Raw genomic sequence first — 27,746 nt, 5'->3', positions numbered from 1 at the left:
TTCCACTACTCTTTATTCCTTTTTATAGATTTTAATTCCCCTCCAGTATAATTTTCTTTCTTCTTGAAGGACTTCATGTGACATTTCATGTTCCAAGGGTATGCCAGTGATGGATATGTTCAGCTTTGCATGTCTCAGGCTGTCTTTATTTATTTTCTTTTGTTTGTTTTATTTTTTTTTATCCTCACCTGAGGATATGTTTATTAATTTTAGAAAGAGAGAGAAACATGGATGTGAGAGAGAAACATTGATCGGTTGGCTTCCATGCACGACCCCCACTGGGGATCCAACCTGCAACCTAGGTATGTGCCCTGATCAGGAATCAAACCCTCAACTGGTGCATGAGATGATGCCTCAACCAACGGAGCCACCCAGCCAAGGCCTTTTTTTGTTTTATTGATTTTTCTCTAATGTTTGTTTTCAATTTTATTTATTTATGCTTTTATCTTTATGTTTCCCTTCCCTTTTCTTGCTTTGGGTTTACTTTATCTTATTAGTGTATTAATATGGGATTTAGATTTTTGATTTGAAACCTTTTTTCTAATGTAAACATTTAGTGCTAAAATTTTCCTTTGTAATGTATGTTTGCTGCATCTGATATATTTTGATAGGTTGTATTTTAATTTTTATTCAGTTCCATGTGTATTTAAATTTTTCATGAGATTTCTCTTTAGCCTGTGGATTATTTGTATGTATAATATTCAATTTTCAAGTGTTTAGAAATTTTCCTGTTGTCTTTCTGTTACTGATTTCTTTGAAATTTAAGGTTTGGTGTATGTCCAAGATGTAATTCACCAAGATCTGTATTAGTAAATGTTCCAGAAGCATTTGAAAAAAAAAAAGTATGTTCTGCTAAAGTCTTACATATGTCAGTTACATGCTATTGGTAGATTTTGTTAATTTCTTCTATAGCTTTGCTGATCTTTTGTCTAGTACTTCTATCAGTTGCTGTGAGTGGGGTGTTGAAGTTCCCAACTATCTATAATGTGGATTGCCTATCTCCCTTTCACTGCATCAGGGGTTGCTTTTGTATATTTTGAGGCTCTGTTGTTTACTGCACACGTATTTGGGTTCATTATATCTTCTGGTGGATTGATCTTTCATCATTATGTAATGTCTTTCTTTGTCTCTAGTGATCTTTGCTCTAAAGTGTACTTTATCTGATATTATTTTTAGCTACTCTTGGTTTTTAGATTATTGTTTACATGGTATTTCTCTCTACCTGTGTTCTTTCTACCTACCCATGTTGTATTTGAAGTTAGTTTTTTTGTAGAGATCATATTGTTGGACCATGGGGTTCATTGTTCTTGTAATTGTTTTTTTAATCCAGTCTGCTTGATGAAGGTAGAAGTCTAAGCTTCCCACTTGGCCTTGCTATCTTAGGTAGAGCTAGGGGTCACAGTTTATTCCATGGTGTTTGACTGGCATAGAGAAGTTATTGTCTGAAAGTTTTCTGTCTTGGTAGACTGCTCCTTTTCTTGTTCTTTGGCTAGAGAAAACAGAATTTTCATTGCCTTTTTTTTTTGCTGCCTCTGCTCATTGGCTTTTTCAAGTTGCCAACTTCTGTAGCTCCAAGCCTGGGATAAACGGGTCAAAAAGGGAAAGCCAGGGAACTCATCACCATGTCATTTCTTGGGTTTCTAGCTGGTATGGCACCTTCTTGTTACCTTTAAGTCATCTTATGTTTGTTATGTGTATAATGGTTAGGGTTTGGGGGCGTGCAGTTTGTATTTAGTGGGAAGAATTAGGAAAAGCATCTGTACTCAATCTTTCTGGAAGCAGAGTTGTTCTCCATTATTTCGGAAGACATTTCACTGGGTATCGAATTCAAAGGTTACAGTTTTTTATTTCTTTGAGGAGTTTAAAGAGATTGATCCAATATTTCTGGCTTGTTTTATTCTTATGAAAAGTCATCTCTTATTCTTATTTTTGTTTCTCTCTTTGTAAAGTGTCTTTTTTTTTTTTTGGTATTGAGCAACTTGATTATGCTCTGCCTTGGTGTGATTTTCTTCATGTTTTTTTGTGTTTGGAGTTCATTGTGTCTTGAATCTATGAATTCATATCTCTTAAATAAACCCTCTCCAAAAACAGATGACTGAACCAGACTTAAGGCACATGCTAAACTTTTGTGAATTTGTAGTTGAACTCTGATGTTTACTAGATACCATATTGTTTACTCAATAGATATACACACTCTTTGTACACCAGATACGCAAGCACTATTTCCACAGTGTTGTGTTTTGAACATTTGGGAACATAATTTGAAGACTTCTCTAGGTCAAAGGTTCATTTCATATTTTATGTGGTATAAAGATGCCCTCATTGAGAAGAAACTTGTCTTCAAAAGAGAGTTTGTAAATGTTAGGAGCACAGGGTTGGAAACAGACAAGCCTGAGTTTGGACCCCATAGCATTTGCTGTGTAATTATGGGGATGTTATTTAACCTTTTTCAGCCCTTAATGTATAAAATTGGGATGACGGTGATACCTACCCCATAAATTTGACATATGGAGCACTGACATAACTAACTATAGAACATTGTTAAATATTCATGAAGTGGTAACTATTATTACTGTTGGTTTATTTTTTTAATAATCTTATTTTTTTTAGAATAGTTTTAGGTGACAGCAAACTTGAGCTAGAAGGACAGAGATTTATTTCCCTTTTACCCTATCCTCACATATGCACAGTTTCTGCTATTACCAATATCTCCACCAGAGTGGTCCATTTATTACAATCAGTAACCTACATTGACACATCATTATCACCCAAAGTTCACAGTCTATTACATGAGGTTCATTCTTGGTGTTGTACATTCAGTGGGTTTGGACAAATGTATAATGACATGTATCTATAATTATAGTCTCATACAGAACAGTTTCATTTCCCTAAAAATCCTCTTTGCTAAGTCTATTTATCTCTCCCTACCCTAACCGCTAGTAACCACTGATCCTTTTGCTGTGTCCATAGGTTTGCCTTTTCTACAGTGTTTTTGGAATAAAGGATACATTCCCACAATGTATCTTTTTTGTATTGGCTTCTTTCATTTTATTAATATGCATTTAAGCTTCTTATGTCTTTTCATGGCTTCATAGCTCATTTCTTTTTATCACTGAATAATATTCCATTGTCTAGACGTATTGCAGTTTATCCATTCATCTACTGAAGGACATTTTATTAGCTTCCACGTTTTGTGTGGAACTGCTATAAGCATTTGTGTGGAGATTTTTGTGTGAATATGTTTCCAGCTTCTTTGGGTAAGTACCAAAGGCACAATTCCTAGATCTCATGGTAAGACTATATTTAGTTGCCTTCCTAAGTAGTTGCACTATTTTGCATTCCTACCAGCAGTGAGTGAGAGTTCCTGTTGCTCCATATCCTCACCAGTATTTGGTGTTGTCAGTGTTTTGGAGTTTGACCATTCTAATCTCTGTAGTGGTATCTTATTATTGCTTTAACTTGCAATTCTGTGATTCCATAGGATGTAGAATATCTTTTCATATGCTTGCTTGCCATCTGTTTATTTGCTTTGGTGAGGTGTCTGTCTGTTCAGAGTTTTTGACTGCTTTGAAATCAGGTTTTTCATTTTTTAATGTTTATTTTAATAGTTTTAAAAAATACTTTGGAACTGTTGTCATTTTCATTTGACTCGTTATTATCTTATGTGTTAGATAAAGAGGGTCATCATTCTAGGCTGCAGAACGTAAAAAATTATTTTCTTTGGAGGTAGGTAAAGAAATTATCGTCATGTGAAAAAGACAAAAAAGTCCCTAGGGTTACCTTGATCCAAAAATATTTTAAGCTGCCTCCTGGATACAAAAGCCCTCCAAGCTATAAATCCCACCCCACAATATTAGCTTATGCCATGTGTTTCTTAATGGTTGACTTCTTAAGTAGTGGGGAAAACTTCTTCAACACAACATTGCCTTTTTTCTATGTCTTCCTTGGAAGTCTGTTGGTTACCAAGTAATGGCAATAATACACCTGTTGGCAAGTCACCACAACTTCCTGAGAACTGTTCTGGCATAGATCATTCTGTAAAAAATAGTCACTATTGTCACTGAAAGAAAATAGATCCCAGGAGGTATTATATTCTCTGATTTCCATTTTCCTACCCCTTCACTATGCATCAGTAGATTTATATCATGGGGTTTATTTTCATTTTACGTCTTTATTTATGCACCAATTCTTTTGCAAGTCATTTTAATTCCTCCTTTTATGAGAGTGAGGCTCTGTGACTATGTATTCCTATATAAAATATAGGAAATTATTGTTTTAATGTAGATCTGGAAATAAATATAAGGATTTCAGATACAATTTCTCCCTATATAGAGGAAATGAACACCCAGTTAGATGAGAAACATCATTCCTCATATAATTTGAAAACATCCTGTTTCCATGACAACTGGTACTTACCAGCTTACTTGGTAAAAGAAATGTTTAAATTCTTTCTATGATAGAAGATTTGACAAAACACAAGAGTTTCAGTATTTTTTTTATTTCAATAATTTAATTATAGTTTTGGGTTAATTCTCTTTTTAGCATGGCTGCTTTTGAGGGAAAGACACAATTTGGGGGGTAAATTTACCTTAAAAATAAAAGGAGAGGATTCACAGGCCAAATGCTAATAAGCATAGGAAATGAAACTATTTTTTGCTGGTTGTAATCATTTTCTGATGTTTTCCAGCTGGGTTAAATCAACAGGTGGCACAACAATGTATTAAAATATTATTTGATTTGACAAGGAATGATTCAGTTATTCATTTCCATCTGGACATTATAATCATTAGGATTGTTTCCTTACTGCTAATCTTGCCTTTTTGTGTGGCTTATGCCCACTTACTCTGAATTTTGATTCTTGCAAGAAGTATGGCTTTGTTAATGGTATTTCTTCAGAATGGAATATAGGAAATTATTTGCATCATTAACTATGCTTTTGCATAATATGAAAAAGATTGTATTTTGCTGACTAAATTATATGTCATGTAATATAAAATTTTTAGTCCAGTTAAGACAAGAAAACATGCCTTTGGGCATTTTAGGAATGATAGAGAATCTATTCAAAGTTAGAATAACTCAGAGTTCAGATCTGAGGGACCTGGGAGCTTTTGAAAGGACAAAGATGATTCTTAGCTATCTCCAAGGTCATTATCAATGGCAGTAAACATTTGAAACACAAAACCCATGTGCAAAATGACCTGTGAGTACCATATTTATCATAATCCCCATTAGAGACCACATTTTCTAACACATCAAATATGATGGATATGTGCATGCTCTTCACTTCCCAGAAAAAAGATACTATCTTACCAAAGAAACTAAGAAACTTTTAAAGAAATATAAGTTACATAACAGGCAAGTTAACATTATGTGCATTATATATAACAAATGAAAATGAACAGGAAAGGGGGTTTAAAGTTGATAGCATCATTCTGTTTTGGAATATGCAATTCCTGTTGATGGTAAAAGGAAAGAGATTAAGTAACTGCTTAGGTTTCCTTGGCCTAAAATGCAGTTTGAAAGTATCTTCATGATTCTTACGTAGCACTTAGCATAGTAGTTATGGTTCTGAAAATTGTATGCAATTACAATTTTTTAAAACAAATAATATGTCTCCATTTCAAAAATTGCCTTATTTTCCTTTTATAATTGCCTATCAATTAATAATTGCTTCTCAAGTTTTAGAGTATGCAGTCCTTAAGAGGTAAAATGACATATCTCAATATACACTTGAATAATGTTTTTTTTTGTTTTGATTTTTTTTAAATTTATTTTTAGAGAAGGAAGGGAGGGAGGGGGGGAGAGAGAGAGAGAGACAGAGACAGAGACATTGATGTGCGGTTGCTGGGGGTTATGGCTTGCAACCCAGGAATGTACCCTGGCTGGGAATCGAACCTGGGACACTTTGGTTCCCAGTCCGCGCTCAATCCACTGAGCTACACCAGCCAGGGCTAAATAATGAATGTTTTAATTATAGAAGGATTCATTATTCTATACTTACTGAGTATCCACTACATGAACAATCTCTGTGATATTCAGTTAGGACTGTAAGGCGAGCCCCTCACCTCCAGAGAGCTGATGTAGGAAATGAGTGCAGGAGGTAATTTTGTACACAACTTACCACCTCCTAGTATTTTGCTGTGTAAGTTGGTATTTTCTGTATCAGGATTGCTTATTTGTGATACTGTATTTTACTGATGTGGTTGTTTATATGAGGTGATTATTTAAACTTAGAAAGCACAGTGCCCTTCCTCAAAGTCTTGGCTTGCAAAATGTTCCCCTAAATGATGTCTGAGTGATAATTGAAAGCGCAAAACACAATCTTACTGCTAAAGCAGCTTCTTAGCTGTAAAGAGATAACCAGCGCAATTCTGACTTGCTACTATGTGAGCCCTTGTCAGCTGCCAGAGGGGAAGGAGGGCCCCACAATGGATGCAGAAAACCAGGTGGAACAGGCAGCGTTCCGTGGGCACACCAGGACTGAGGAAGGGTTTTCGGAGACTTAGTGCTCAAATTCTGACAGGAAACAGCAACACATACTGTGTAACATCATACGGTGTATGGAAGACCTCCCTACCAGACAGCCCTGTGAAGCAGGTATTGTTAGCACACTCATTGTTCAGTTAAGAAAAAGGTAGACACAGAGACACGGAAATTGAGAACAGGCTGACAGTGACCAGAGGGGAGAGGGGAAGGGATTAAAAGGGAAAAGGGTGAAGGGTTTGCAGGAACAAGTATAAAGGACACATGGACAATAACAAGGCGGGGTGGAAACAGGGGAGAGAGGTGGGGAAGACTGGAGTGGTAGGGAGGGGTGGGGGGACCAGGCAGAAAACTGTACTTGAACAGCAATAAAAATATTAAAAATAAATAAATAAAATAAAGTGAAAATGAAAATGAAAAGAAAAAAGGAGAGTCAAAGAGGTTAAATGTTTGGTCCCAAATCACATAGCTGTTAAGGGTGGACTCAGACTCACAGTTTGGACTTTATTCTGCTCACATTGTCTTTTACTGTCCATATTTTCCTCTCCTTTAAAAACTGCTGAAGGCCAAATTGATGCCTACCAGCTTTCCTGTTCAGTTCCACCTTCTGATCTGATCAGTCCTCATATCTTTGGTAGAATAGCCTGGGGGAGCATTAATAACTACCCTTTGATAAGGAACCAGTAGTTTATAGAGCATATTATCACAGGGGTGCATTGTGGATACAAACCTTGGTAACAATCTAAATGCTCAACGCTAGGAATTGGTTATGGGAATCATTGGTCTTGCAATCAGTAAACAATCCTATGCAGCCACAAAAAAGGCCCATTCATCTGAATTCTTAGGCTGGTCATGGAGCCAATGTTTCTGAAATCATCTCTTCTTAACCAAGGAAAAACATGGTTATGCTCCAGTTTCCCCTTTACTACAGCAAGAGATTCCTAAGGAAAGTAGTTTGGACACTTGCTCTGGAGCTCTGGATCTCCTGCCCCCTTCAGAGTTGTATTTAGTGACTGATCTCTAATATAACTTGACCTGGTCCTTGAAGGGTGGTTGGAGAATTTTGGTGGGCAGAAAAGAAAAGAATGGTGTCAGAAAAAAGCATGGAGGTGTGAGAGCATGTATTTACTGAGTGGGGATTAGGTGGATCACTGATTCGATAAAGTTGAATTTCCATGTACCAGATACTGCTCTGGGAACTGGAAAAACAATCATGGAGCGGAGGGTCACAGACCAGCCCTCACTAGCTCATGTCATTGCACACCTGAAGATGCACCAAGGGGAAGAGAATGCACCTGTGCGTGTGTGTGTGTGTGTACACATATATTTTATAAATATATATTATAAATATGAAAATTTATATTTAAAATATTTAAATACATTTTAAAAGTATATTTTAAATGTTTTAAATATACATTTACAAATATACATATTTTATATGTGTGTGTATGTTTCCAAGTATATGTAAATATTGGTAAATATATGTAACCAAAGTATAAGGAATGTACTTGCAAATGCGTTTAGACAGGTGGATTATATGGGGAAGATTACAAATACTGGACATTTCAGAACTCAGCCTATGAGACACAGTAGGCCATTTTTGGGCTTTTGAGCAAAGAAGTAACAGGGGGAAGTGCACTCTAGGAAATTAATCTGCCATCCATGAAAAGGATAAAGTGGCAGAAGAGAAAGACTATAAATTGAGAGGTGAATTCACAGACTATTCCTTTCAATCAATAGCTAATGTACAACCAGTTTATCTTAACAGATTTTAGTGGTGTACAATCAATGTGGCAGGCCCTATGCTAGTCACCAGGGCAGAGAGGTTCACAAGAGGGCCTAGTCCTTTGGAACAGACAGTGGAGCAGTACAGCTTGTGACATAGAGGGGAGGAACTGCTCTGGAGCTAGAGGGTGAGGGAGGTCTCCTAGGAGGCTTATGTGGGAGAAGAGGCCAGCCATGCAGAGCAGAAGGATTGGAGGTTTAAGGGTGACTTAAGAGGGGGAGGTTTAGCCTGTAGAGATGCTTCAAGGCTGCTGAGAAGCTTTGAGAAAGGGGGAAGAGCACAGCCATGGGGTTGGAAAGGCAGGAAGAATCCAGAAGATGCCAAGCCTGCTTTGTCCTCAGAATGGCAAGAAGCAGGCAAAGCACTTTAGGCACAATCAGATCAAGTTATTGTTTGAGGACAGTTGTTCAGGCTGCTGTCTGCCTTGGATTGGAGGAGAAAGTGCTGGCAGTAGGAAGACCAGAGTGTTGTGCTTAGCTGAAACTTAAGATGTGAGAACTGAGACTGGGTGGAACCACTGGGGAAAAGAATGAAGACCAGTGCAAAGGGTCCAGAGAACAAGAGACGGAGTCTGGTGGACAGGTGGAATTGGATATGAAGGGTGGACAACCAAATCTTAATGTCACATTTTACAGGATTGGTGACTAGCAGTACCTTAGTCTCCTCATTGCAAATGCTTGACAAGTGCTATCTCCTTCACCCTTTTTCCTTCCACTTGTTATTCTGAACCAACTCTTCAGGGATCTTTTAGATTCTAGATGAGTAACATTAGGTGAGCTTTTTCTGTAACATTTGTTGAGCTTGCAAGGTGCATTAAACATATTTTCTTGCACATGCCTCAAAGAAGCCCCTTCAGGTACCTCCTGTCATTTTCTCCATGTTCCAGATGAGGAATCTAGAGCCCAGAAAGGTCAATGACTTCCTGAAGTCACACAGCTTACCCCTGGCAGGATCTTGGTTAAAGTGGGAAGCAGCGTCAGGAAAGCAATCACTCTTAAACCATGCTACAGCCTCCTCCGTGCCTGCAGTGTCCTATGGGATTCTCAAGTTTTCCCTATCCCTTGAAGACACCACCCTAGGACCGACCAACTGTAGCACTTGCCTTTGCTGGAAGTGTGCCTAGAGTGTGCTTCTCATCTGTGCTCTGTATCTAGGGAGGCCGAGGTCTGCCATCTAGTGGCCACTGCCTTCCTGTTTCTCCTGAGCTTTTAAAAGAAAGAAAAAAGACGTTCGGACTTAAAAGACAGCTGTGCATATTTATAGCATCACTCCCTGTAAACAGGAAACTTCTCAGACTTTGAGAAGGAGCCCAGTAACATAGGATATTGCCAATAAGTTCCTTCACCCATTCAAAAATTATTTAAAAAGTTAAACACACATACACACACTAGTAATTCCACTGGAAAGTGAGCTCCTTGAGAAAGGGATTTCTTTTTCTGCATTGCTTACTAATGAATCTCAAGAGCCCTGGACAAGGAACTTGCATAGCAGACATGCAGCAAATACTTACTGAGTGTAGGATAAATGAATACCTAACATTTACTGCATCATACATTGGGGTGGCCAAAAAATTTGTTTAGTTTTTTCTGTGCCATGGCTTTAATAGTGCTTAGTTGTCTTTAACTACATTAAAACAATTTTGTTAGATTGTATTGTGACAGCTGTCATATAAGTGTGCATTTTAAAAGAACTTATCAAAATTGATGAATTTTTGTTCAGCTATTTTAATATTGAAGGTGGAAGAAGATACATAACACTTTCAGCATGTTATGCTTTATTATTTCAACAAAGGTAAAAATGCGACTGAAATGCAAAAAAAGTGTTGTGACTGATTGAACATGTCAAAAGTAGTTTGCGAAGTTTCTTGGTACTATTGATATTTTGGCCAAATAATTCTTTGCTGTGGTGCTATCTCATGCCTTGGAAGATATTTAGCAGCACCCCTGGTCTGTACCCACTAGAAGCCAATAGCGGGAGGTAGCTGACCTTCTCAAAATATCCAAATCAATAAAGTTATTGGTTAAAATGAAAAATGTGTCTTTTATTTACAGAAAAAACTTAACGGACTTTTTGGCCAACTGGATATATACCAGTTACTTGCTGTCCTTTTTCTCATTTAAATCATAGTGCTCATTTAATCTTAATGCTCATTTTCTCATTTAATCTTTATGCTCATTGAGAGGTAGGTACTGTCAGGATACCCATTTCTCAGATGTGGAGGCTGTGGCACAGAGGGATAAGAAACTTGCCAGATTTGGGGAGAGCTGGCTTTGACTGAGGTTTTCTGGCTCTAGAGACCCTGGATTTTTACAACTGTGCATAGTGCTGTATGCCAGGCCTTGTGTGTGGCATAGCCACATTTAGACAAGTGGTAGAAATACCTTCAGGGAACCACCAGACATTCTCTTAAATGTTTTCACTTTGAGTGAAGCTTCCTTTCCCACGGTGCTGTGACAGAGACAATAAATGGAGGGGGTTCAGGAAAGGCTGGCCGGCCAAGAATGAGTCCCTGTCATTAGCTAGCTGTATGGCTGTGTGACCTTGTGCAGTGTCCCCAAACCCTTAGTTTATTTATTGATCAAAGAAAGAGACTTAGTTAGGATCTCTGCCTTCCCTTCCAACTCCAACATTCTGCTGTTCCTGTGACTCCCAGGGAGCCTGATGTGAGTGGAAGAGAGAGGACCACTTGTTACTAGGCAACCAGCACCCACCTCACCCATGTTGCCATGGTGATGATGAAAGTTGGGCTGATGGGATTACCAGTTAATTGCATATGAGAGCTCAAGGCCTATGTGTCTTTCTTGCTTGCTGCCTGAGTCATTTATTTATTCTCTGTGGAACTGTGAAGAGATGTTTCTCCCCACAGCCCATCACCTGTAGGGTTCCCAAGGCAGCCCTAGTGCAATGGAAAGCAACTGGAAATAGAGAGCCCGGCTGTGTCTCTGAATAGCTGTGTGACTTTGCACAGGTTGCTTAGCTTCTCTGGGCCTCCATTTCCCCATTTGGAAAATGAATGATCCCTGTCTAAGGTTCTTCCTTGCTCTCAAGTCCTTTGATGCTTAGGGAGCATGTCAGGGGAGACAACCGCACTGTTACTAGGCAACCAGCAGGCACCCTGCCCAAGTTGCCTTGGTGACTGCATGCTGGAGGGGAGGAGAATAGCTGCTGCAGCTAATTGCTTAATTATTTATGAGTGCCTCAATTCCTTTTTGTTGTTTTGTTGCTAGGGGCTGTATGGTTATCTTCTCTTCCTCTCTCCTGCCATCCCAAGTCATCTGAGTTGCGTGTTACTCAAGCACGTTGGCCTGGATCTCAAGCTACCCATGCTCTAGTCCTTTCCTGTCATGTCCTAGAGTGGTGGCCTCAGGTAAGTCATCTCACTTCTCTGGGCCTCAGTTTCCTCATTTGTAAAATGATAGGTTTGCTTAGATAATCTTTTATTTTATTTAATCTTAAATAAATTTCTTTTCTACACTGAAATTCTAATTCCTGCTGTCCAGTTACAAAGGGGGAAGGAGAAGAATTTTCCCAATTTGTTATCTTCTGAGGATGATTCTGAAGAGCAATAACACATTTCAAACAGTAAGGGAATGAAAGTTATACTCATTGTTCTCTCCTTGCCTCTCACCTTAGTGACATTACCTGACCTCTTATTAATCTAAAGGTCATTAAAATTTTTTCTGTATATGACCTACTTCCAAAAGAGGTTTGAGAGGTTGTATAAGATGCATATGTGTAAGATGCACGTGTGAAATTAGGTCACTACAATAAAATAGAAATAAAGTAATATAAAAATAGTGATGCTTCTTCATTGGTTAATATCGATGTTGTGATTAAGCATCAGATGTAGTATTGAGCATCCTGGAAGCCAAAGCAAAAAAGAGAGGGAGGTGCATAATTGTTACTCAATAAAGAAAAATTGCCAGACTGTTCTTCTAACTTCTGAAAGTAATTTATCATGTGGTATATATTGTCTTTTAGAAACTGCATATAATACTTTAAATTAACCCTTTCTTGCTGAGGGTGTAGTAAAGGATATAAGGAAGAGTTAAACTTGACACTTTGACTAGTTTTAATCAGTAGAAAGCAAAAACCCCCTTATCCACCAATGTCTTAGAATTTGATAAACAAATGTCACTTGGTAAATATAAGTTTTCAGAATCAGCTGTTATTTACAAATTAATAATGTATAAATTCATGTATCTACTGTGCACAACAATTTGGCAAAATATATCAAATTTTTAAACATAGACAAAAATTCTACTTTTCCAAACTTGCTCTGAAATAAATTTGCACATATGAGGAAAGATATCAAATACAAATTTGCTTATTATTTATAAAAGGGAAATTACTACAACTACATAAATCTTGAGGGCTAATGATTAAATTATATTATTCTTTAGAATGGATTACTTTGCAGCCCTTAAAATGAAGTAGATCTGTATGTTTTCATATGGAAAAAAAATCTTCCAGTATATAGTGTTCAGTAAGATAAGGATGTGCAGCAATGGTATAAATTGCTTCTATTTCTTTCTTTTTTTTTAAGATTTTATTGATTTTATTTTTTAGGGAGAGAAGGAAGGGAGAGAGAATGTGCAGTTGCTGGGTGTTATGGCCTGCAACCCAGGAATGTACCCTGGCTGGGAATCGAACCTGGGATACTTTGGTTCCCAGCCCGCGCTCAACCCACTGAGCTACGCCAGCCAGGGTTTCTATTTCTGTTATAAAAGATGTAGACAGGTATAAAACTTATATGTCTAGATGCATGCTTTTATGTGCATACTTGCTTTTTTCCTGGAAGGAACTTAACAGTGGTTTCCTCTGGGCAGAAAGACTGATAGTCTCAGAATGGAGGAAGACTTACTTTCCTTATTTTACTATGGGGAACAGGTTAGGTTTTTTAGTGTAGAGAGGGAGTAGAGCTTGGAATTTAAAAGCCTAGACTCTGTTCAAATCCTGGCTCTATCACTTACTAGGCGTGTGACCTGGGGGCTAATTTAACTTCCTCCATTTCTCATACAATAAAATAGGCCAATAATAGGAACTTCCTCACTGGATTATTGTGAGGATTAACATGAATTAAGTTTAAAGTGCTGAGGAACAGCCTAAAACAATGCTGTATTTGCATTTTCTTGAAAAAAAAAAATCAAAAGGAGAAATTTTAAAGTGCATCTAACCTAAAGGACCCCCAGTATCGCAGAGTTTGAAAGATTTTATAAACGTCACTGCCTCCAGCATCATACGTTGTAGAGAAATATGTTTGAAGCAGGGATCAAAAAACAGTCATCTTGTTTTCATTGTCATTTTATCTAGACTTAAATATCTTCTAGGGAAGGTACGTACCCTGGGATTCCTAGTAAGCATTTACCATGCGTGTGATGGCCCTGAGTGCATCTGGATTTGCAGCTTCTTTTTTTAAAGGGTCCATCACAGTGAATGCTCAAGCAAAGAGCAGAACGTATTAGGCCAGGTGGAAAATCTAGGAGGAGCTGGAACCTTTAGAGCCAAAAGGTTAAAGAGAGAATCCATGCCTATGCCAGTTATGACGTATGTGTTTACATGCCCTCATGCTTCCACTTTTCTTTTGAGAGAGTGACAAAGACCTGGCAAGGGGGCTATGCTAGGAGGATCCCTGAGGAATCTTGTGATGGTAGGGACTTCCTCCTTATTCAGAGGTGCAGAAAGCAGAGGGCTCTGTGTTCAGGATTGCCTGGTTTCCTCCTCCATCCTTGCAGGTGCTTTGGGGCAAGCTGGAGAACTTCAGCTGACTTTGGGAATCTTCCTTTGAAGTTAGCCACACTGTAGGCCAGGCTTCACCACTATGGGTAGATGGTGGTCCCAAGAGAGGGTGGGTTGGGGGCTCTAATCTCTTCAAATCATTTCAGTTCGGGAAGTGCAATCACCATGAGGAATTCAGGGCTGACCTGTTACAGTTTCAGGTCTGAGTCAGTGGTTCCTGGCTTCTGCACGTCTGGCCCTTTCTATCTGTGCTCTTGGGCATTCCAGTCTCTTTATCCAGTCTCTTTATCTTTTTATATTTGGCCAGAGGTTCCCATTGCATCAGTCAAACCCAACTGTGCTTCCATCTGCCCTTTCATTCCTCCATCCCTACTCCTGTCACCTGCCAACTTTCCTTCCCACTCCTCCTTTCCTATCACCATGGAGTTGTTTCTCCCATCTTCTTTCCGGAACCGTCCATTCATTCAACTGCCGACCACTAGTCTGGCTGCCGAATCAGCCGCTTGACCGGTATTGTTCCCTAACTGCCATAACCTGCCTAGACCTCCGGGACGCAGTTCGTCCTCTCCGCCCAGGGTCTGGGCGTGTGCAGAAAGGTACCACCTCGCCCTCAGGCCCGCTAGCTTTTCTCCGGCGGGCGGGGATTACGGGGTTGTAGGCGGGTGCTTGGCGCGAGGGCGGGCGGGAGTGGGAGGGAGCTTGGCGCAGGAGGGCGGGGACGAGGGTGGGGACTCGGAGCTAGGTGGTGGGGAAGTGGGCTGGGGATTGGCGCGGGGGCCGACGGGGGCTGGGCAGGGTTGACTGTCCGCGCTCGCCTGGCAGAACGCTCGTCCGCCGTTCCAGCAGGCGGGGCGGAGAAATGGCGGGGCCCTGGGCTGCCCCCGCCCCCGCGCCGCCGACCGGTCTGCAGCTGCTGTCGGCTCAGCGGCCTGAGCCGGGCGGGGTTCCGCTGCACTCATCCTGGACCTTCTGGCTGGACCGGTGAGGACCCCGCTGTGCGTCCGCTGGCCAGCGCCACCGCCTTGTCTTGGGCGCCCAGACCGCGTCTCCGCCCCGGGGCCTGGCGCAGAGCAGGTTTGGGCCGGGGCGAGCGTCTGGGAGAGAAGAGGCTCAGCTCCAGAAGTTTCGGCCGCACTTTCCCTTTTTTTCCCCCCTCCCTTTTAAAGGAGGACTGCGGGCGAACGTCGGGTTGGGAGTTGGAGGGCTGGTCACCCCTCATGGTTTCTGGGGAGCTCGCGACATGACCTTGGCAGTGACAGCGCTGGGAAAGTTGACCCGCCTTTGGGAGTGTGCGGTGTTAGTACTAGGGTAGCACCGAGGTCCCCGCACCCGCGCCCCCACCGGAGCGGGAGCGGCCGTACTTATCTTCTTGAGTTCTTATCCATTTGGCACGGGGTGGGGGTTGTTTTTTGTTTTGTTTTCTTAGCACTTACCGTGGAGTCACACACCTACTAGGCGCTGGGGATTGAACGGGGAGCAGTACCTCTCCTTGTCGGTCCAGTAGTGACAATTATAGCTTTCTCAAGGGACAGCTCAAGTGCCCTGTTCTCAGAAATGCCTCCCTGACTACCGAGTCTAATTTAGCGCACCCCACCCTCCAACCATTCCGTTTTCTACCCTTGTTTTTGTTATGATGCTTAATGCTACCGCAGGAATCTGTCTCAATCCCTCAACACTTCCCTTCTGTTGAGGGCCAAAAAGTAGTGACTTTGTTTTTGACACTTGCTATATCCAAACACCTAGAACTGTGCCTGGCGCACAGGAGGAGCAAAAGGAAATTTTGACAAATTGATGAATACAAAGTCCCTTTTAGTATCTGTCATATAGTGGGTGCCCAACTTGACATCTTAGGGATGTCCCAAGAACTCATGGAAATTTTGCTAGCACTGTCTCTACTATGGTTTAAGTATTTGGAGGAAATGTATGTGACAGCTTTCTGTGAAGTTTACTTAAACACATGTCTTCAAAGGCCTGGTATAAATGCTTGCAGACTTTTTAAAAGTGATAGCCATCTCTTTAAGGAAAATGGGCTCATTCTTCCTTTCCTGTTGGAATTAGCACCCATCTATAAGAACTGACACTTGGAGCCTTTGTGTTTTCCTTGACCCAAAGAAGAAGTTGGGGGTGGGGGAGATATAGTGAGTGTCATCTTTCAAAATACTTTCACTTTTGTTAAGAGAGGAATTTTAGTGTCATAATGAGAGTGTTTTTGGCAAAACTATCAAAATGAAATCATGTGTGTCTTGTTTTCAAGGGTATGCTGAAACTGTGGTTATTAACTGTTGTCTGTTTTGAAGGAGTTTAAACCTGGATCTGTGGAATAAATTGTGAATATTGTTGACTGGTGGAAACAGTATCAAAAGTTTCTTTTTAAAACAGATCAAAAATTAGCCTACTTAGAGGGGTAACATTTTAAGAATGGTCTAAGTTATTAAAACTATATACACCATAAACTTTTTAAGAACATTTGGTATTTTTAAGATAAGAACATGGTAACTTCAGTAAAGACAGCCATAGCTTTCATATTATGTAATTTGCACATTTTTGTTCTCTGAAAGCCAGAAAGCAAGTGAAATATCTATTATTGTCACAGTGTCCAAAATCTTTAGTAGAAATTCTTTTAATTTAGAAATTATAATTAGTTCTAGCATTGCACGCATGAATTATTTCCTGATTAGTCATCCCATACCTTCAGTTGAACTTTCTTCACTTCTTTGGGAGTCCTACATTTATTTAGGCTGTCCCCTTCCTCTTGGGTGTATGAACACATTGAGTTCTAGAGGTTCATTTTTAAATTTTTCCCCTAGAAAGGCAAGATTCTAGAGAGGGTGTACAGCTTTAGCTGATACCTGCCACCAGCGACATTGGGTTTTTAGCAACATATCATCCAAAGGCCTCCCACTACTTAAAATTCCCCTTTGGCACCTATTTCCTAGCCTTTCCTACCATCCAGCCCACTGTGTGGTGAGGGAAAAGTAATCTAGCCTTCCTAATCCTTGCTTTCATTGTTTGTAAAGGGTGATAATCATAGATATAGCTCAGAGGGCTGTTTTGAGGCTTAAATGAGAGCATCAATGTGAAACACCAATGCATAAATGTTTATAAAATGCTCACTTTCCAACAATGGTATTTTATGCTCCCAAATTACAGACCCCTCCCTCCCCAGCAACCGTCTCCCACACATATACCACCCGTGCTGCCCCCACACACAGCCCCTGAAGCAGCTTATCTGACCTCAGTGTGAGGGAAGCCAAAACCTCATTCATTCCCCTCATGAATGAATTGAGAATCCTTCAATTATTTGCATTTTCAATAGTAAACTCCAATATGATTTCTTTTTTAAGTAAATGGCTTTATGGCTAAGGATTTAAACATTCGGGGAGTAATTTTAGTTGACAGTATAGAATGAAGAATTTGCCTTCCATTTTCTGGATATTTAAAACCCTGCCCTGTCTTGATTCTTGGAGGCCACTCTTGGTTATGTGTCTCTGGCTTTGTTTCATCTCATGGTACCCCCTTTCCTCTGATTTCCTCTGCAGGACTCAGTCCTTAGCCCCCTTCTATCTCCATCCACACCAGTGATCTCATCTAGTCACAAGACTTTCAGTCCATCTGTGTACCGGTTTATTCCCCAAAACTTGACACTATGCATTCAGCTCCTCTTCCTGTCTTGTGTGAATGTCTAATACACATCCAAATTCAGTGCGTGGCAGATCACCTCAACTTCCCTACATGACTCTCTCCATCTGTCCATCTCAGATAAAAGCACGTAATAGCAACTCCTTCCTTCCATCTGTTCAGCCCAGAAATCTTGGAGTTATCTGTGACGCTCCTCCTAACCTTCCCCCTTGTCTTCTCTATCTTGTCCTCCTCCCTCCCCTGCTACATCCATTATCAACAAAAGCTATTCACTCTATCACTAAAGTGTATCCAGAATCCAGTTCATTGGCACTATCTGCATCCTAGACCTTGGACCACATGTTTGTCACCTGATGAATGCAAGAACATCCTAACTGCTTTCCATGCATCTATCTTGTCCCTATAGCCCATTTCCACCACAGAAGCTGGTTGGTCCCGTAATACCTAAACTATAAGTGTGTCACTTTTCTGCTTTCTGTTTCACTCAGTGCAAAGACAAAGTGCTTATAACAGCCCATAAGACTCCGCAGCATTTCCGTCCTCATCCAGGACACCTTTTTCCTTCTATTTTCCCGTTTACTCTCCCTCCTCCCACACCCTTCTAGCTCAGTCTCCCTTGTTCTTTCTCCATTATCCTAAGGATGGTCCTTGTCATTGAGTTCCTTCTGCATGGGAAACTGTTCTCTCAATCATCTGCTAGGTGCCTGTGCTTTTTTCTTTTTCTGGTTTCTGCTCAAATGTCATCTCAGGGAGGCCATCTCTGAGATAGATACAAAATAGCATGTACATCCAGACACATTCCCCATGTCCCTGACCCTGCTTTATTTTCTCTATAGGATTAGCCCCATTTGTCTATCTTCTCTCACTAGAATGTAAGCTTCACAGGGTTCTTTCCCTATTGCTCTGTCTGCAGCTCCTAGTTCAGAGCCTAGCATAAGTTGGCCCACACTAAATATTTAGGGCATTATTGAATACTACCTAGAGTGACTTTCCCTCCTCCCATGGTAGTTCATACTATTCTGAATATCATTTGCAAGTCTGCATCTCTAGCCCTGAACTCTCTCCTGAGTTCTGGACACATACTACCTACCATGTTCTGTGTAAACATACCACCACCCTACCAGTTTTTCAAGTTGGAATTTCATTATCCCTTGAATCTTCTCTCAAGTACCCTATTTTCATCCAGTTCTGTAGTTCTTCCAATTGTTGACTCATTGTTGGAAAACTTACTCCAAGCCTCAGCTGTCCCCCCATCTCTATGTTCCTTCCCTCTAGAGACCTAGTTCTCTCTGGCCCCACATTCTCACTAGTTTACCCGAACTCAGCTTTCCCTTCTCCAAGCATCTGCCCCCTCACTAGCCTGGGTTGGCAGGGTCAGCTTCCTAAACACCTGATCTTGTCATTCCCAAACCCCCTACCCCTCTTTGCCACAGCAGCAGGTTTTGACTGTTTGTCTCCCACCACCTAAGGGTGCTTCTGCTGTAGGATTATATGTACCAGACAGGTAGGATTCTGGATCTCCACCCCTACTTTTACCAGAGCATCTCTGGTTGATTTTGTTGTCTGTGTTTTTAGAAATGGACTGCTTGAATTTGAAAAAGCACTCCCTAGCTTTAAAAAAGTGAAAACTGTAGACTTCCAATTATGGTATAAAGTTCTATGTTGCTGTGTTTAATATGAAGCCCACTTCCTTTTTAGCCTCATCACCTACCTCTCCCCAGCTCCATAGTACCACTCAGTCTGTGCATTCTCTCTGGTAACAACAGACTACTGGCCATCTTCATGGATAAACCATGGTCTTGCCAGCCTCTGAGATTGGTCTCACAATGCTTCTTGTGCCTAGGATGCCCTCTTCCCTTTGTCTACCTGCAAAGCTGCCATGCACCCTTCCAGGCCTCACTAAGATGCTGCATTTATAATTGTCTTTCGTCAGTTTTTGGCTCAGGAACAATTAAGCCTTGTGTTTCCACAGCATTTTTTTATAGGCCAGTATTTAAGGATCATTGATTCCTCTTCTGTCCCTTCTTCTTGATCATGAGGGTCTAATTGCCTCTTGTCTGATTCCCAGGAGTGCATATTACAGCACATTAGTAGGTGCTTAGTGAGTATTTGTGTTCTTGTTTTGTTTTTAAACCTTCACCCAAGGATGTGTTTATTGACTTGAGAAAGACAGAAAGAGAAACATTGATGTGAGAAGAAACAGATTGGTTACCTCCTGTACATACCCTGACTGGTGATTGAACTCTCAACCTAGGTATGTGCCCTGACCAGGGATCAAACCCACAACTTTTTGTTGTACAGGACGACAGTCCAACAAACTGAGCCACCTGGCCAGAGCTGTGTTCTTGTGTTTTTAGTCATAGAGACGAGTCATGATAAACATCTCCCATGAACCCACCCGATCAAGGTTTAGGTCCACCCAGCCATTGTTTCTTCAAGTGTAATTCCTTATCGCACACCTCCTAATCACTTGACTGTGCTTGTTAAAGTTTAGTCTCCTGACCCTGCCCAGCCTTACTCAGTGAGACCTATGGGGTGGAATGTGCATTTTTAACAAATGCTGTAGGCTTCAAAACCTGAGAATTACTGCTTTGTTTATTAATGAGGTTTAATTGAGCATATAGTTGCTAGTCACTTTTCTGGGTGCTGAGAATGAAAAGATGATGACAACATTGGACCTGGGCCTCCCAGAAGGGTTTGTGTTACATGCTGTATGTTTCAGTAGCACTAATGAGTTCAACAAGGTGGTGAGTTCTAGAGGGACCCACCTTTCAGGGTGTGATGCTTTCACATGTATTCCAATTGTGTGTTCTACAATAACAAATCTGACATGTGGAAGTGGTGCAAGGCTTGACAAGAGGATCCCCAAATTATCCTTTCTCATAGAATGGTCCTTGGAGGCTAGGTAAGGGCAGGAGGTTACACAGAAGGCCATAGTTGACAGAGAGTGGCCAGCATCTCAGCTATTCCTATTCTTTCTTTCCCCCATTTTTTTCTTTCTGAACCTCTCTTAAAGGCCCAGGATTTATTTCATGTAAGGGTTAATGATCTCTGGGTTGATCAGACAGGGAAAGGCCCTGACTAGGGGTTTACAGCCTGTCCAACTATGAGTCATTGGTGCTTTTGGCAGATAGACTGTGGTCCCTAAACATCCTCACTCAGAAAAGTTACTAGTTCTTACCTGGTACTAACTGTTCAAAAATATATTTTCTCCTTCTAATTTTAGAATTGCCATTCTCTATTTCCAAACCTAAGACAACTGGCATACTTTAGTGATCTTGCCAGTTGATCACTAAATCATCCTGGCCATGATTACAGGTTGCAACATGGTCTTGCTTAGTTCTATTGTCAACTCTAACACAGTTATACCTCTCTTTGACACAAACTACATGTACTGAAGGATTAATTATGTATCAAGATTAAAGAGTCCTAGTTGCTACTGGCAAGGAGCTCTTAGGCTAGGAATGACAATAGATGGAAGCAGGGAGAAATCAAAATACAATAAAAATGCAAAAGTAAAGCATTTAAATTATGTAGTTTTAGTGGATGCATTATTTAGTGTTAATAATAGGCCTTGAACCATTTTTTATGTGACTCTCAAACAACAAGCTGCTGTAAGCACAAGCCACAAATCTGTCTAAAAGTAATTGAAATGAAATCTGTCTAAAAGTGATTTAAAGGAGTGAGTGATCTATAAGGGATATCATTCGTCATGTAACTGAGCCTGGGTATATTTTCCCTCTGACTACTGAGCCTGATGTTAGTAAATTCAACAAGAAAGTTGGCCTTTAGGAGACATATTCCTGGCTTTATAGTTTTCCTCTTTAAAGCAGTCCTCATCACTGAAATAACATGATCTCTCAAATTAGGTAGAGTATTATCTTTCATATTTTCATCACCATTGTTTGTGCATATGCACTGGACATGTGTCTCCATTAGTTGGATATACTGTACCTTGTATAAAGTTTTAAACATCCCTTTCCATTTGAACCTGTTACTAGTAACTACCATTTTCCTCAGTGTGGTAGGTAGACACCTGACTGGGTGCTGTATGTAATTACCCACAAAATCCTCATAATGTTGAAGTGGGACATATCAGGAACACTTTATAAATGAGAACATTAAGCCCTGGAGAAGTCACTTCTTGATGTCACACAGCTAATATTGAACAGAAACAGGATTTGAATGAAGTATTGTGTAGCCCCAAGCTCTAGGGTTTCTATCCCCACTGAATACTGCATCCCTTTGAATATGGACAATGAACGGACGCAATTCTCCCATATTTCATATCTGAAATACAAAAGCTGGACAGGACATGAGAGAGGTAATCTAGGTCTACCACTTAATTCTACAAAGAAGGAAACCAAGGGCCAGTGTCATCAAAGGTAATTAAGCCAAGGACTTCCTGCTTCAAAATTTGCAGGGAACCCTGCCTAAAGAGGAGAACCCTGCCTAAAACCTCTACTTAAGTGCCTTTATAGAATTGTCCTTCACTTTAATGATAACACTGTCTTGATCTGTTTGAGTGATGAAAAATGCATGTGTTATAGTGGTGATGTTTACATGTTCATTACCTCTTCCTGAGATGTTAGCATTTCTTTCATTCTTTTTTTAATCCTCACTCAAGGATATGTTTATTAGAAAGAGACAGAAACAGAGAGAGACACACACACACACATCCATGTGAGAGAGAAACATGGATTGGTTGCCTCCCATATGCACAATGGCCAGGGATCAAACCTGCACCCTGGGTATGTGCTCTGACAGAGAATCGAACCCATAACCTTTTAGTGTGTGGGACAGTGCTCCAGCCAACTGAGTCATCCAGCTAGGGTGATGTTAGCAGTTCTTATGATGACATGATTTAGATGACATAGGCCAACATACCTCAAACTTTAATGTATATATTAATTACCTGGGATTCAGCAGGTGTCAAAAGATGCCTGGAGACTCTGCATCTCCAATAAGCTCTCAGGTGATGTCAGCCAAAAATATATCCAGGTATTGCTAAATGTCCCCTGGGGGCCACAGCCTCCACAGATGAGCATCCTTGGCTTGCAGAAACAGGGCTCAGTTAGGGTTCTCTTGGGAGGTTTGTGTTTGTAATATGAATGAAGTAAAAAGACATTCAAATAATAAAAGTACTGAGGAACTCCATACTGTTTTCTGTAGTGGCTGCACTAATCTGCATTCCCCTCAATAGTGTTACTAGGGTTCCCTTTTCTCCACAACTTAGCCAGCACGTGATGTTTGTTGATTTGTTTACAATGGCCATTCTGACAGGTGTGAAGTGGTATCTCATTGGGGTTTTAATTTGCATCTCTCTGATGACTAGTGATGCTGAGCATCTTTTCATAGGGTCCTCTGTATGTCCTCCTTGGGTCAGTGTCTGTTCAGGTTCTTTGCCCATTTTTTTAGTTGGGTGGTTTGTGTTCCTGGAGTGTAGTCACATGAGTTCTTTATATATTTTGGAGATCAAACCCTTGTCCAAGTTATCATTTGCAAATATATTTTCCTATACGGTTGGTTCCCTTTTCATTTTGTTAATGTTTTCTTTAGCCATGCAGGAGCTTTTTATTTTGGTGAAGTCCCATTTGTTTATTCTTGCCTTTATGTCCCTTGCTCTAGGAGACATATTGGTGAAAATGTTGCTGCATGGAACATCTGAGATTTTTCTGCCTGTGTTCTCCTCTAGGACTTTTATGGTGTTGCAACTTATATTTCAGTTTTGTCCATCTTGAGTTTACTTTTCTGTATGGTATAAGTTGGTGGTCTAGTTTCATTTTTTTGCATGTAGCTGTCCAGATCTCCCAACATCATTTGTTGAAGAGGCTATTTGTATTCCATTTTATGTACCCCAATGTTCATAGCAGCTTAATTTACAATAGCCAAATGCTGGAAGCAACCTAAGTGCCCATCAGTAAATGAGTGGATCAAAAAACTATGGCACATTACACAATGGAATACTATACAGCAGAAAGAAGGAAATCCTACCCTTTACAACAGCATGGGTGGATCTGGAGAACATTATTCTAAGTGAAATAAGCTAGCTAGGCGGTGAAGGACAAATACCATATGATTTCACCTATAAGTGGAACCTAATCAACAAAACAAGCAAGCAAGCAAGCAAAATATAATCAGAGACATTGAAATAAAGAGCAAACTGACAGTAGCCAGATGGTAGCAGGGAGGGGTTAATGGCGGGGGGCGGGGGGAAGGATCATCAAAGAACATGGACAAAGCAAAAGGGGGATAGGATTAAGGGTGAGAGGTGGGGGTGGCTGGTGTGGAGGGGAGTGATAGGGGGGAAATGGAGATAACTGTGCTTGAACAACAATAAAACAAAAAAATAAAAGATACTCTACATGTGATACCATAAAAATGTTTCTTTCAATGAAATTCACTACTGACATTTATCTTCTAGTTGCTACAACTATCTGTTAGCATAACAGGGAAGAGAAGGTGTGGGCTGTCACCACTGAGGCTCCTGTTTTGCCATTAACAGCCTGTACTGCTGCTTTAAGAAACGGGAACAGTGCTCGCTTTGGCAGCACATATACTAAAATTGAAATGATACAGAGAAGATTAGTATGGCCCCAGTGCAAGGATGGCATGCAAATTCTTGAAGTGTTTATATATATATATATATTTATTTATTTATTTATTTTTTAAGAAAGAAACAGGAACAGTACATGGTACAGCTTCTAGATCAATGTTGAACCAGCAAGTCCAGCACACAGTGTCCTGTTTATAAGTCAGGCTATTTAAAAATCTCAGCTTGTTTGCCTATTTTAAAATTGATTCTCCAGATATGGCCCAGTTTTGCTTATTGAAGATGTCCAAGCTTCAGACATGAGAGTTAGTTGTACTGGCATTTTTCAGTGACTGCGAGAATCAGATTTGGCTCGCAGAATAATGCCATGCCTTGCACTGGCCAATCCAACTATTTACTACCATGAGAAGTTCTGACAACTCCATTTTGTTACTTTGAAATCTGGATATCATGAAACTGCAACACCTGGAAGGAGCCTTTCAGATCACAGAATCCAACTTCTTCCAGTAAGAAATTAGAAAAATCAATTTCCATTGAACCTGACATATTTCCTTTCAAACAGCGATATGTCAGCATTGTACGATGTTAACCAGAATAGAGCTATTGTTGACATGATCCTGTTGGTTTTAGTGAGAACCTTCTGTACCTCGTTCCACTGAAAAAAAAGACTATTCTAAGAAAGTTATATGGACATAATCTAGTATTAAAAAATGGTATTCAGCAAAAACTGATGTGGATAGAAACTCACTAAGTGGGCACTACTGGGAGCTGGCCTTAATTCACAGGTTGGCCTCTCCCAAGCACCTCCAAACCCAGCACTAGTAGCAGCTGTCTGCAGATCATTTTGCAGCCCATGCTGGGTGGCCCTGAGCAGAACATAGGTGGTGGCTAACCTTGGTCTGCATCTCCCAGAAGGCTCCAGAGCCAGTGCACCCAGTGGACAGCTTCAAATCATGTTGAAGCTCCACCACCCAACCATCTCCACAGGCAACACACTTAAGGCTTAGACTTAGCAGGCACCAGAGTGTGTCCCTGAAGTATGTTCTGCTCTATGGGATGGGCACAGCTGATCCTTCATGGTGGTCAGAGGTCAGTGGTCATTGGTTGCAGCCAGTCCTTGCAGCTGATCAGCCTGGGGGTAAATCCCTCCCATTGACATGCCAACAGCAATCAAGGCTCAACTACAAAAGAAAGGTGTACACAGCCCACATGGGGGTGCACCTTGAGTGCCCAGTTCAGGTGAATGGAGAGACCATGCCACTGGACTCTACAGAACTCCTACTATATTAGGCCACTCTACCAAGCCCAGTAGACATAGCAGTTCTACCCAATACATAGACACAAACACAGGGAGGCTGCCAAAATGAGGAGACAAACCTGTTCCAAATTAAAGAACAGAACAAAACTCCAGAAAAAGAACTAAGCAGAATGGAGACAAGCAGTCTACTAGGTACAGAGTTCACAACACTGGTTATAAGGATGCCCAAGGAACTTAGTGAAAACCTCAACAGCATTAAAAAAGGACCAGTCAGAAATGATGGATACATTAAATGAAAGAAAGAATAATTTACATGAAATCAACAGTAGAGTAGATGAAGCCCAGACTAAGATTAGTGATTTGGAATATAAAGAAGTAAAAAGCATCCACTTAGAAGAGCAAAAAGAAGAAAGAATCCCCCAAAATGAGGATAGTGTAAGGAGTCTCTGGTATAATTTCAAGCATGCCAACATTCATATCATAGGGATACCAGAAGAAGAAGAGAGAGAAAGCAAGGTATTGAAAATCCATTTGAAGAAATAATGAAGATAAAATGAAATCTTCCCAAACCTGGTGAAGGAATTAGACATACAAGTCCAGGAAGCACAGAGAGTCCCAAACAGATGAAGCCAAAGAGGCCTACACCAAAACACATCATAATTAAAATGCCAAAGGTTAAAGATAAAGAGAAACTCTTAAAAGCAGCAAGAGAAAAGCAGTTAGTTACCTATAAGGGAGCTCCTATAACACTGTCAGCTGATTTCTCAACAGGAACATTGCAGGCCAGAAGGGATTGACAAGAAATATTTAAAGTGATGAAAAGCAAGGACTTACAATGAAGATTACTCTACCCAGCAAAGCTATCATTTAGAATGAAAGATAAGACAGATACAGAGCTTCCCAGACAAAAAGCTAAAGGAGTTCATTACCACAAAACCAGTATTATATAAAATGTTAAAGGGTCTTCCTTAAAGAAGGAGAGGAAAAAACACAAACAATAAAATGTCAATAAATACATATCTATCAACAATTGAATCTAAAAACAAAATAAATGAACAAGCAGAACAGAAACTGACTCAGATATAAAGAACATTTTGACAGTTGCCAGATGGGAGGAAGGTTGAGGAGATGAGTGAAAAAAAAGTGAATGTATTAAGAAGTACAAATTGCTTGTTACAGAATATTCACAGAGGTGTAGATTACAGCATAGGGAACATAGTCAATAATATATTAATAATTCTGTATGGTGTCAGATGGGTGCAGGATTTATCGGGATCACTTAGTAAGTTATGTAATGTGTAATCACTGGGATATACACCTAAAACTAATATAATAATGTGTGTCAACTGTGACCGAAATTTTAAAATGATTTTAAAAACATGAAACTGAATGGACATAAATGACTTTGTTTAGTGGCCTCTTTTACTAGGTATGAGTAAAAGACCAGAAGCATTTAACAAGTTCATCAATGACCTTCCTTTTGGGTTGAAATGGTCATGTCCTCACACTGGATTTGCTTTAGGTGATAGAATCCTGTATGAGGGGAACAAATTATTCTCATTCTGGACCATCGTAAATTGAAGTGTAACTTTAAAACTAGTAAAAATTGAAATATGTAGTTTTAAAATGAAAAAATACAAGTTCATACTCCCTTTGGACCCCAGCACCCCCTATAGGGAGTGCCTTGTATCCATTATCCTGTGTGCTTTGAATGAGCTGGGGTATCTGTACTGGACATGCTCATTTGGGAGGTCAGCTAGACTTTTCAAAGGAAGAAAAGTCAGTACCAGAATAAATACCAGTACATTTTCATATAATAGCAATAGATTTTTCATGTGAATATCTCTTCAGAAAAAGTTGTTTTTAAAAACTATACACCAATGTTTTCATAATTTTAGCCAAAAATAGCATAAAAGCCTTCATTAAACAACAGATCAATGTTTATCGAAGTCAGACCTGTAGCACCCCCATGTCCAGACAGTCCCGATAAACTGATGGATAAATCACAGGCAGGTACTGTCATAGCAAGGTACTAAATTAGTATCTCACTCTTCACCACGCTCTTCAGCGTAGTCATATGACGCATCGAGTCTGGCAACAAAAAACAGTCATGGTCATTACTGTGGATTTCCTTTTTATTTTTTAAAAAAATGTCCAGCTTATTTATAAACAACTAGAAATGAGTTTTAAACCAAGTGCTTCAGGTAGATTTATCAGACTTTACCTGCTCAACAGAGGTCCTTTGTTTGCCTTCAAACTAATCCGTAATTGTGCTTACTTAGTAACCA

The 27,746-nt window shown here is 40.2% G+C and overlaps 1 protein-coding gene and 1 non-coding gene across 2 annotated transcripts in view; both read left to right on the top strand.

Annotated features, from left to right (window-relative positions):
• The first annotated feature begins 14,795 nt into the window (after positions 1-14,795).
• Positions 14,796-27,746, top strand: part of EIF4E3 (eukaryotic translation initiation factor 4E family member 3) — a 42,373-nt gene continuing 29,422 nt past the window's right edge. The window contains 1 exon segment of the mRNA XM_028518057.2: positions 14,796-14,989. Within this exon segment, the coding sequence (XP_028373858.1) occupies positions 14,868-14,989 (122 nt within the window). The 5' untranslated portion in view covers positions 14,796-14,867.
• LOC114502157 lies at positions 24,183-24,290 on the top strand. The gene has a single exon (XR_003685012.1). It is a non-coding gene; the product is annotated as a U6 spliceosomal RNA (small nuclear RNA).

Source organism: Phyllostomus discolor, chromosome 7 (assembly GCF_004126475.2).
Source record: "Phyllostomus discolor isolate MPI-MPIP mPhyDis1 chromosome 7, mPhyDis1.pri.v3, whole genome shotgun sequence".
Classification (NCBI taxonomy): domain Eukaryota; kingdom Metazoa; phylum Chordata; class Mammalia; order Chiroptera; family Phyllostomidae; genus Phyllostomus; species Phyllostomus discolor.
This window is presented reverse-complemented; position numbering and strand designations above follow the sequence as displayed.